Source organism: Antedon mediterranea, chromosome 10 (assembly GCF_964355755.1).
Source record: "Antedon mediterranea chromosome 10, ecAntMedi1.1, whole genome shotgun sequence".
NCBI lineage: Eukaryota > Metazoa > Echinodermata > Crinoidea > Comatulida > Antedonidae > Antedon > Antedon mediterranea.
Window position 1 is genome coordinate 15,148,757 of NC_092679.1, and position 12,904 is coordinate 15,161,660.

The 12,904-nt window shown below is 31.8% G+C and overlaps 1 protein-coding gene and 1 long non-coding RNA gene across 2 annotated transcripts in view; one reads left to right on the forward strand and one right to left on the reverse strand.

The window, feature by feature from the left end:
• Positions 1-232: 232 nt before the first annotated feature.
• Positions 233-5,822, reverse strand: LOC140060313 (thyroid transcription factor 1-like). Its single transcript, XM_072106464.1, has 2 exons — positions 5,365-5,822; positions 233-2,642 (listed from the first exon to the last, which is right to left on the reverse strand). The coding sequence occupies exons 1-2, from the start codon at positions 5,693-5,695 to the stop codon at positions 1,945-1,947; spliced, it is 1,029 nt and encodes a 342-aa protein (XP_071962565.1). The 5' UTR covers positions 5,696-5,822; the 3' UTR covers positions 233-1,944.
• The window catches only part of LOC140060314 (uncharacterized), a 77,846-nt gene continuing 66,656 nt past the window's right edge, over positions 1,715-12,904 (forward strand). Inside the window, exon 1 of the long non-coding RNA XR_011847313.1 lies at positions 1,715-1,784. This is a non-coding gene — a long non-coding RNA (uncharacterized lncRNA). The remainder of the gene's footprint in view (positions 1,785-12,904) is intronic.

Consider the following 12,904-nt stretch of genomic DNA (forward strand, 5'->3'; position numbering starts at 1 on the left):
CATTTTCGTTAATCTGGTTAAAAGATTCAATACCAGGTTTAGTTACACAAAAACAAACAAGATTGTAGAAATACGTTTTCGTTAGCCTGTTTAAAAGATTACTCAACATATTATTTAGTAGACAATGGGTACTAAAACAGCTTGTAGAAAATATGAAACATTTTCTTTAACCTGGTTAAAAGATTCTTTGCCAGGTTTAGTAGACACTAAAAACAAACAAGATTGTAGAAAATACATTTTCTTTAACCTGGAGGATTCCTCACCAGGTTTAGTAGACTTCGGTACTAAAAACAAACAACTTGACAATAAATTGAGAGCATTTTATACATTTATTACCTCATAGACATTTTGGAATAGATAACGGCACCAGAGAAAAACATCCCCAAAACATTAATACATTACACACATAACAGCCCAATAAAATACATTACCTAACATCGGGGGATATAGAATGATAAGAATAAAAGAAAGAATTAAATAAACATGCAGAAATCTCACAAGTTTCTGCTGATATATTTTTAGCAAAGCAATCATTTACAGCTTATAAATTACAATCGTTAAAAATGTTGCGTACAGTATTTCGTTTAATAATCAATCAATCATTATCAAAGATCATCATTTAATCATTATCCAAGATCATGATTATTTAATCATTATCAACGATCAATGTTTTTTTTTCTAATTAAAATAACAATAAAACAAATAAATTGTAATTTATGCACAAAATAAGGAAATAAAAATGTATGTATATAATTATTTACATTATTGTTTTTCCACATATTTTAATTTCTTCGCTCCGCTCTTAATATAAATTACTACGTTAACATTTACATATTTTGAAAAATGATATAAACAAGTAAAATAAAAATAAATAGATAATATTTTGTTCCAGAATTTAAAAAATAATATAAGATAAAAATAAGATCTAACTAAATTAAATTGGAATTCGATTTGCAAAGATTGCACCGATGGAATGCATCAATTATTTGATACTTTGTTTCACCTAATTAGGAGATTTATATAAATATCTATCATTACAATTATTTAAGAATTTAATTACTGATAAGCCCATATAAGGAATGATAATATCTTAAGTGTTCACATTTTCACCTACTGTATTTGGCAGAGGTGTTTCTTTGGCTATTCGAGCAATCTATCAAAACTATTAAGTGGATTTTAAATTCGTTTTTGTACCCCCGTCCCTGAGTAAAAATATATTCTTGAACAGTTCGTCATAAAATGCGGAACTGATCAAACTTGTACGCCCATATCTATTTGTGCTTTTTTATACTTAGGCCTATATGTTTATTCCAATGTTATTGACGATTGCGATAAATATTTTTGATTATAACCAACAAGTTGATGTATTAATGTTACCATTTTAGTGAATAACATTTTATAACGAAGTACTGCAAATAAATTCGTTGTATATTTATATATTATATCATTTATATAATAACAATATACGGTATGTGTTGTTGAAAATATAATCAACATTTCGCCGCAAATAAAAAAAAAGAAATTGCTAATCCTATTCGGGTTAAAATGCCATAGTTTAAAATTATCATTTTATTATCATGTATAATTTTAGATAAAACGGAATGATTATTTATTTTACTCACACTTATTTAAATATTTAATTGATTTTCAATTATCTTTAAATTGTCAATCAACAAATAAATATTTTAGTAACAACTGGTTCCGTTGTATTTAGGATATCAGTGCTTGGAATGATGTTGTCGGGATTCAACTTTAACGGAAGGAAACATCGCCTTAACATGAAGGTAGGCGAATATTGTCTGTTTCTTCATTCACAATTCTGAACCATCCACACAAATGTTACCCTAAATTTAAATAGTTCATATAAAGGAAGTGTATTTTCATAGTTGTGCCAACTGCCTTTTTGTCGCAAATATCATTTTGTTTTTATTTGCGAATTTACAATCACCACGTTCTACCATGTAGAAGAAACGGTGTGTTCAAAGTAGGATCTTGGCTGTTTGTTAGTCCATTATAGGCAGTTAATACATGGTCGTGTGATGCACCGTTAGCATTGATAGAAGTCTGTTGCCCTACACCCGAACAAGGGACTAGACCGCTCGAGTCTATCTGTGTCTGATGATGATGATGGTGATGGGTATTCAGGGTGTTGTGCTCCGCCGATCCATTCGTATCTACGGAATCAGTTAAACGAGCATCGGGGCTAGGGGTGTCACCGGTACTCGTACCATTACACGGTTTTCCATCTTTAACTAAAACAGGTACAGCAACCCGCCTAGGCGACTGGTGACATAAACTGTTATTATCTTGCATATTTTTGTCCTTTTGCTGCCGTTTTAACTTGTATCGATGATTTTGAAACCAAATTTTTACTTGAGTTGGCGTGAGGTTGATAAGACTAGCGAGATGTTCCCGTTCGGGTGCTGATAAATAGCGTTGCTGTTTAAAGCGTCGCTCCAGTTCGTATACCTGGGCCTGCGAGAACAATACGCGTCTTTTCCGTCGTTGAGTCGGTAACATCGGCTTGCCCATTTCGCCCATTCCTCCTAGGCCCGCCATGCTCATATTCATGTTCATATTCATATTCATGTTCATATTCATATTCATATTCATCGGTGACGGTGGCGTCATTAGTCTGGACACTGTAACAATACAAAGAAAACAAAAACAAATAAGTATACGTCTGCGCTACACAGTAAATACGGCTATCACACCAATGTTTGATCAACGCCCCCCGTATAAACCATACACAACGACAGATAGTGGTGTAGGCCTACACATAATGATAGCTAATCGTAAAATCCCGCTTTGAAGTCCATTTAATCTCGGCCAAAATTGTTCTTAATACTCCTAATGCAGTCGTTATTGTATTCATTTTAGGTATTTTTACGCGGATCAAAACAATTTTTTCCCATACCAATAAAACGGTAGACTTGTCATTAGTTAACGCTACTCATGTAGGGCCTAATATGTACACTGTATTATGAATTCAATTACGATTTAATACAGTATTTAACATATTACATTCTGAAACACATAACATTAACATAATATTTGATTGGGAAATAATTAAAATTTGTATTTCTGACTGTTAAAAATTGTGACGCGTATTTCGAACAGTTTAAAAACATTCAATGACTTTTAATAATATTAAAAGTGTTTCTATCAATGTTTATAAAAGTTTTATTTCATGTATAACACATAATTAATAAAAGGTGAATTTAATGAATATTTATATCATTCAATGAATTTTTATATTATTCAATAAATATGTATATTATTCAATGAATATATATTTGTTTCAATGAATATATATAAAATATATATAATTTACAATGAATATTATATTTTTCAATTTATTATATAATAATCAATTAGAAAAGAATATTTTAAAAACTGTATCCGGTTGTCAAATTGCATTGCGACACATCGTGAATATAATCGTTAAACAGATGGTATGTTTAGCTATAACATATATAGTCTGTTATTAATATTATCTTTACCTTTGCTACTGCTGGGCCCGATTTCTAATATAGGCCTATTATTAATTGTAATATTCATTATTATAATGTATTCGTTGAATCAAGTTATCCTCGTCGATCGATTTATAATTCTGGTTTTTTTTATGTTCAGTATTAGACGATTTAAATAATTTGATTAAATGTAATATATATTGATTTTGTTTTTAACGAATACTTAGGTAAGACAGTTTTATTTTACGTCGTCCCATTATTATTTAAAATTAAAATGTTAGGTTCTTTTTTTTCAGTTATATTAACATTTTGTTTTGAGAAATACAGTATAATATTATACATTTTAAATGATTTAGTATAGGTATGATGTATTTCGGTTCGCGATCATAACGAAGCCCTAGAATAAATTATTTCAGTTAGCGTAGCATTACAATAGTAAAACATTCGTTTTGTATGAACTAGACTTATACATTTGTTTGTAGTACTTTATTTTATTTTTCTTGAGGTCATAACGAGGCCCTTAAAATAACAGCATTTATGTAGTATTTGTAAGCAGGGCTTCTGTCGTTGTACTTTGATAACGAACAGTCCAGTTTACCCTTCAGGGGCTCTGGCTAGTATGCTAGCGGGCAGTGATCCATAAGATAGGGTCGCTAAGCCAACTGAATAGATGCAAGATTTAATTGTTACGAGGTTTTATGTATAGAAAAGATAAAGGGCGAAACGTGACCTACTTCTTCCTAGAAGTACCGGTGTTGAAATGATTACACGAAATTAAAATACGGAAGAGTGATTATTGTTGAGTTTATGATGACAAAGTATCCGCAATTGATCCAAAGAATTAAAAAGTTAACCAAAAACCGCGTTCTATTCTTCGTTTAAAATGCTTACCACGTAGGCCTACGCGTTTCGAATTATGATGATGATTTTAAAACAAATATATTTCAGACCTTTGGCCTATTGAATAAGACATTCGTTGGGTATTTTCAACTGTTATTTCCCCATGCTGATTTCCTTACAATTAAGCCTGAATGCACAATCTATAGGCCGAGGTGTGGTAAGACAGTAAGCCGGATTAGTAGTATTTTAAAGGGATTTTAACACGCAGAGTGTCTGAAAGAACACCTATCACCCTGTATAAAGGGAACCCACATAACTGATTACTGTATTTCACTAATTGGGGACCCATCCTTGGCAATTATCCACAACAGTTAGGCTACCCGTATAAACTAACTTAATACATAACGTATTAACCATTTTGCAATAGTTAATAAAAAACTATCGTCAACAAGTATGGTCTTTTTAAATAGACAATCCACGTTCTCTTGCATATTCCCAAACAATTGTATTACATCCGACGAGGATCGTTTAAAGATTTTATAGCGAATTATTGACTTCCGTATAACTTTAACCTATAGGCCTACTCTATATTTTATATAAATTAGTAAAGCAAAGTGAAATTAGATGGGAAGATTATACATTATTCCAGATTGGTATTCCCAGGGACCTGGAGGAAATTATGCCATGCATGGAAAGTTTAATGTAATGTAACTTTAGCCTATCCTGTTGGAAAAACATGAGGAAACGGGAAATCGGCCTATGTTGCTTTGTGAATACACTTTCGTTGTTTTTCAAACTCACAATCATATTGAGCTACAGTTTGTTACTATAGTATTCAGAGTTTAGAATGCATGCAAAATAGGGCCTTGGGAATCTAAAATCAACATGGCCAGTGTAAGTTTAACAGGAATCAGGCTAAGTCTTTAATCACGGACGGAGGAAAGTGACCAAGACGGGAAATATGTTCCGGTTATCCACGGGGATACGCCTGGGAAAATTCTACAAAAGTCAAGGTAACAATTCAATCGAACGGAAATACGTTAAAACTTACGTGAAAATCTAGGATCCGGGTTCGGACCATACCAGCTTGCAGACTGTCTGACATGGTCGTTGTAGTGACTTAATTCTCCTCCGTTGCAGTAAGTTGGTCCCAGGCTAGGGTGGGATAGCTGCGGTACTGACATGTGGTATGGGTTAGATTGGTTCATGCTAGTAGGCTGCATACCTTGTTGAGAAGTAGAACGATGATGATAAGCGGTCTGCGATTGCATAGTCGTTAAATTGTTTCCAGGCTCTAGCATAGCTTTCTTGTAGCTCTCCTCGATTGGGCTAAGTATATCCGTTACTGAAAATGGCGTCGTATGCTTAGGGCTGAGGGACATGACTTGAGAAAACCACTCAAGTGTATTTAAGTACCTAGCCCCTCGATTGATTTTGTTTTTCCAGCACTGTTGAGTCTACCTTTAAATATCTTCTAACCGATCTCAAAAGCCACTTCTCTGGATATGGTCACTAAATCGAACAGGACTCCTATAAGTAAATATTGAACACTCTTAGTAAGAGGGCGCTAGTATTGTAAATCACGACATGCATTATTATCATCAAAGTTTTCAACAACCAATCACAGATAGGTCTCGCCAGCTAACGTTCTGATTGGCCTAGTGTTCTGTGACGTTGGATTTTGTTAGCTTACGCATTGTCCAATCGTTATCATTTAATTAAATAATGACAATGATGGATTCTTTGATCAGATTTTTTAAAGAGTAAAATATACAATAGCAATGTATGTAAATTGGACCGATGCATTTTTAGTTTGAAGATATTTTGCTTTTTAACTGTATAAAATTGACTTGAAAATGATAAAAACTAATTTATTCATCATATGCCTATATACAATAGCCCTAATACAATATAAATTTAAATCATACAATCTGTTATATTAATTTGCTCTTCGTCTTTCAACATCTAAGCTGTAGCCCACTTACATAAATAATTAGTTAAAATGATTATGTCTATCATTCTATAAGTTTACCATCTATTAGATTTAATGACATTTTAAAACTGAATAAACGCAGTTGAGATACTTTTAGGGATTTTAGGAATGAATTCATTGTAAAATGTCTTGGTTTATCTCACATTTGAATATAATGTTTCTATCACTGTTATTTATGTTATAATATTGGCTGGTTAAGCACAACACAAGTCGGTTTGCTACTTTTGCTTTTCCTCTATTTTTTGTTTATGTAGGCCTAGGCCTAGAAAGATTGAACATAAAATATTATTCATTAGCTTATTTTACCTTAGGATTTATTTCATAATGTTGTTTTTCATATCATAGGCTAGTACAAATAACGATTTATACCATTTCTTTACTCCTATATTGCATAAGGCCTATATGCGCATTTTTTCAAAGTTAAATTCAACGAAATAAAATATAAGATATACATGATTGTAGAATAAATTACAAAGTATGCATTGTTTATGACATTGAGAATGGTGAAAGCCACAAAAGAAAAAAAAAACCAGTAATCATATAAAACTGTAATTGAAATCACCCTCAGTTGTAATAGACATACCGTATAATGAATGTTTATGAGAGAATATTTTTATATTGAATAGGTCTATGACACAAGGCTTTCAAAAATACATTATCCTCATAGGCCTACAATGAATGCAAAACATTATTTATTACACAGTTAATGTTTTAAAGCAGACTTTTATTCAGTTAATTGGCCGCTTTAATCTTGAATCGAATGTCGAAGGCTAGGCCATAAACATTCAGCGCTCAGATTTTTACCGCGGGAGCAGAACAGTTGGACGGCGCACTCTGTAGGTGGGTTTCCCGTTGCGCAATATAAAGTAATACAGGCCTGTCGCGTTGCAATTTTTTTGGAAGCAGAGCACCAACCAAAGATGTGTTGTGATGTGTTATTAATAATAATAATAATAATATTCATGTTAGGCTCTATCCCTAATTAATCGTAGGCATGAAACCACTTCTTACGGGAAAATTCCCGTCATTTGTCCACTACTATACAATAGATCGTCATACTTTATTTATGAACCATTACGGCGACGATCGCATCCTATGTTTAGATATTTATTAGTATAGGTAGGCCTAGATCCATAGAAGGTACGAAGGGAGTAACATATGTGATTTCCGGATTGGAACATTACATGATAGACTTAGGCCTATAAACTGTTATTTCACATAGGCCCTACGACGCAGTTTGACAGATTTTAGGACGTATTTGATAATTGATATAATTGAAGTATTGTAAAACTGTAAAAACTTAAATTTTAATTAATCTGTATTGTTTACTTTCTTTTATTATTTATATTACCAGGATCCAGGTCTGAATTATTTATATATTATTTACTCATAATCAGTAATAATTTCCGATAGAGTTTCTATTAATATGAGGAAATGGTGTCGTATTTCACATGTGAAGCGTGTATTACCCTGGTAAAGGTTGGTTACCGCTTGGACGCAGCGCAATGACGTGCGCGCCGCAAGTAGCTGACCAATCACGACGACGCAATGGATCATCTGAACTGTCGCTTGTCACTCGCGTTGTGCTTACGTCATTGCGTTCAAGTGGAAACTCAGCTTTAGGCAGTTGTTACCTTTCAATAAAATGATGCCCTGGGAAAAAAGGTTTTTTTTTAAAAAAAAAATGAATTAGAGAGGGACTAAACTGAAGGTTATTTCCGGGTTTTGTGTGGAAAAAGAGGAACAATCTACGACGTTTAACATTGTATCTTGATTTTAGAATCATTTCTAAACAATAGAACGTGACACATAATTCAATAAAACTTGGTTCCCACTAGGAACGCAAGGCAATGATTTAACCACGACGCAGGTAGTTTGACCTACCTCGAGCTTTGGATACTGTCGCTTGTCATTGGCCAACTTGCTTGCGTTCGGCGCCTGCACCCGTTGCGTCATTTAGTAAACAATCTAATGTATTGAAAAATAAATGTTTAGAAAGTATGTAATCATTATTATTCGTAAAGGTGGTGGTGAAAGATAAAAAAATGTATTGTATTGGTTTACTTCCACACAATTGAAAAAAAACACACACAAACAAAAACAAACCCTACTAAAATGGTAATACACAATGTATTAATGGTTATACAGTAAGTGCACAGTGAAAAGCACTGCAAAAATGGTGATACAATTAATAGAAAAACGATGCCACAGAAAAAACGTCCGCCACTCAAAATGAAAGATGTGTTCAATCATAATATAGGTTTCAAATGTTGATTTAAACCCTTTCCTCGGTCACTTTGAAAGCCCATGTAGGATATGGATGCATGCAACGGTAAGAACTTGTACAGTATAACTTATAATAGAATAATACATAACGAAGCCTATTTGGTGAAAGTGGGAATTTCAGATACCATTTCGGCGGATAATTTCCAAATGTAGTTTCCCAGTACAATTCCGTTTTGCCACCCCATGCGTAAACTGCATGTAGTATTGTATAAAATTATACATGTATTAAAAATGTACAAATGCATTGTCTCTATCTCATTGTATTGTGTTGTAATTTGCAACGTTATAAATAATTATGTTTTTTTTTTGTATCTTGTGTCCTGCTTCCAATTTGATATAATCCTAATTTTTATTCCAATTGTTAACAAAAAAAGAGGTAGTATTAGAATAACCTACAACTACCATTTATAACTTTTCCACAATAAATATATAAAACATTTTGGAAAAACGCCGATTGCCTTGTAATTATGATTTTGGTTCAATTATTAAAGATTTTAGTTTCACATTTACCGTTATGTTAACTATACGTTATAGGCTATGTTTGACAACACTTATTTACATTCAAAGACTTTACTTTTCTGCATAAAAAATGTAATAATAATAGGCCTAATATTTCTTGGAAGAATGTGAGAACAGCAATTATTCTAAAATAATATGAAGTACTTTCCGTAATTCGTTGAAAGTGGAGTGGTTTAACAAAGTTTAACTCATCGACCATATTGGTGTGGTCGCTTCTTATTATTTCAGTAACCGCCGTTTCAAACAAAAAAATAAGTGTGTAATGATAAACAACAAAGTTTCTGCAACTGAGACTAAAAGTCCGTTCAGGCTATTTACCAGATAAGTTGGTTTCATGGACTAATTATTGGTAACCTTTGAGGGTAGATCACCAACTTACCCAGGTAACTGTTTTTACATGGGTAAGTTAGTGCTAAAAGTTAATGGTAAAAGTGTTAAGCCGGAACGCGCCCGGCATGCAAACGGCCTACTTTGTTTGGTGAACAGTTGTGTTGGACGGGGTTCTTAGTGTCGTTTCTATATGAGGTTTGCTTTTAAAACATAATTCACTTAATACATACAATAGCAAATAAATAATAGACGTTACCTCTACATTTGAGAAGGATAAAGACTCCATGTATATCCCACCTATCTTTTGCCAATTTTTATGTTATGTTTATTACCGAATGGTTTGCAAATAAGACACTTTATTATTGCAGTTGATTTTATTTTTTAAGATATCCCTCTGAAAAAATAATTCTTAACAAAATTTTTGTTGAATATATGCCATTTCAGTGTCACCTAATAGTTATCCACTTTAACCAAAAATTGGATGAAAACAAAATGTATTTACCTGAAAAAACTGTAATTTAAAGCAAAAAATAGTAAAATTAGCTGCCAGCCAATGGGTTTTTGGTTGAATTTAACCATTTATTTTTTCATTTTATAAGTGAAAACATTATTTTTTTTCGTTTTTTTTCTACGAAAGTGATTAACTTGATTAAAACTATTAAACAACATATTCAAAGTCTGATTTAATTAATCTTAATTTTCATGCCTATAGTATCTTAAATAGTAAATCAGTTTGTCAATGATCTAAATAATAATATAGAGAAAGAAACGTTTAATGTTGATAATAACTATGTTATTTTATTTTTAAGATCTTTGTTCCTTGTTAATCTCTTATTTTTATATAACGATCTGACAAATCATAACAAATTGTTATTATTATTAATAATTATTATTGTATTTTATAAAATAAATTATGAATTAAAATAATAAAATATATTTTGCATCAATTTTTTTATAATTAAATCTGTTAAGTATAACAGCATTACTCTAAAATAAAAATCTGAGAATAATATTGGAAGCAGACGATACTTAAAGCGGAAACAAAGGCGCGCAGACAGCCTGGCGCCAACACCTGCCTAAGCCCTGGTCAACCGTCCATAAAAGAAGCAGCAGTCTGCAAATGCAACTGGACATGTCAATCTTACAGTTGATACTTTAACTAATGTCATCCTATTGAGTCGTTTAGTGTGTAACAATAGTAACATAAAGGCCTAGGAAACCATTACAGGTAATCAGAGCTAATAGTTCGACACACCTGGGCTTAGGAAGATCCGAAAGCTACGAGCTAGCTCTTCTGTTTCTGTTTAATAAGCTAATTGGGCACGGGAATAATATGTATATCTATGGAAGTTTTTTCAAAAGGGTGTGATGTAGTTTTGTTCAGTTTGAATGCTAATTGTTTGTTTTTCAGTAACACATGTGACTGGGTTTTTAATTGCAATCTGGGTCACTCGCCTCATTACGGACCATAAGATAATGAACGTCTTCACACCTCCTTCACAATACCGTTAAGAAACATTATCTATAGAAATCACTACAAACGTAAGAAGCAAGGTAAACAAAATTCACTTATAACAGTTTAGTGTCAACACCTTCACCGTCAAAAGTAATGATTTAATCGTCTAATTATTTTGTACTATATAATTAAGTGAGTGTATGTTTATATAGACTTTCTTTGTAACTAGAGCTTTGAGAGATCTTTTAGAAAACTATAGGCTACTACCTAACCATCCCCACCACTGGATAAGTATAGAAAACATCTAGCCATCACGGGATGAGATTGCAAAATAGTTTTTGTTTGAAAACTTAGCCCAAATTTAATTTAGACTTTAAAAAATGTACGAATGCTAGATATACTCGGCGTTTAGTTTAAATATGCACGATGGATTAGGCCTATAAATACATTTTTTTTTAACTTTTCTTAATAATCTTATGCTTCTATAAACAAAATTAGAAACAGTAGATTCCAAAATAACTGATGGAGCCCACACTAAATACCATTTAAAACAAAGTATGATACTAAATAAGATATTTGTTCGAATTGTGATCATTACTAGTTAGTGCTCTGTTTTTTATATTTGGCCACCACCTTTTGAGGTACAGTAATATTATCTTCTACGTTAATTTTTTTACTCCATTCTTTTTGTTTTGTTATCTCGTATATTTTCACGTTACTCACTCTATCTGTTAAATTAATATTCATCGCAACATTTTCCTGTGATACATATCTTATAATATGCTATACTTAAATCTTTTGTTGAGTACCCAGAGTTCACAGTTATAAAAAAAACAATGCTAACTATAATATATGCATCTATTTAGAAATCTTCATGTTGTAATTTTAACAATCAGCAGATTGTCCTAAAAATAAAAAAGAAAACTGGAAACATGATATATTATGAAAATAACTTCAGTTTATTGTTTCTTATTTTGTATTTCATTTTATATATTATAATATTATATATATTTCATCACTCATTTCATCATCCTTTCTTTCTTAAAGAAAAGGTGTTTTAGTGTCCGCTTCTTGTTTGCGCAATCAAAGGAACCCAAACATTCCTCCCAACTTTAATTGTCGCCTTTCTAGTCGAAAGTTTATATTATATAACATTTCATTAGCTTAAAGTTAAATATAAGTTGGTGGATAAAAAAAAGGGATGGAAATGGGGAAAAAATAGCACGTTCAGATATCCAGAAGTATTCTGGGTAAGTTCTGTGTTAAAATTAGGCTGGGTGGATTATACGTTTCAATTTAACTTATTTTTAGTCACAAATCGAATAGCACGCTCGAGCCAGGATGTAGTGAGTAAATATTATGTTTTTGTCTTTAAGGAACTTGTTCAAATATTAAACAATTAAATTAGTAAGGAGGTGTCAAAAGGGTTCTAGTGTAATTTCATACCATTAAGAGAACTGTAGGAGGATCTCTAGTTTCGTACAGTGGGAATGTATCCGTATAAAAATAGTAAATGTTGTCTAACAACCAAATTTCGTTGTTCTATTAATAGGCAAAAAAAAAACCAAAAAAAAAAAAACAGAAAAACCTTTCTGACAACTGCAATATTTCTACGAAAAAAAATAAATTAAGTTTTTCATAAACACAACAAAATTGTTTACTAATTACTTTGAACCAATAATAAATAATAAAACTATTTTAGAATAAAGTAAAATGGTAACTCGTTTTATATCTCATCTTTAGAAAAGATAACCAGTTCAGTTTTTTTTACAAAAGAACTTATTGATAAAGTGGTCCTCTATAAATCTAAGTAAAATGTATAGTTATGCAACAATATAAAAACGTTTATATCAATAACAAGATTTAGGTATTTCAACAATATTTTACGAGGATTGTCCATCCAGCCAAAGCGGATCGTTACGGACCATCACAAAATAATATGACAACACAGAAACATGTCATAATTAAAATTAAATAAATATATATTTATAAAGATTAACAGAATAA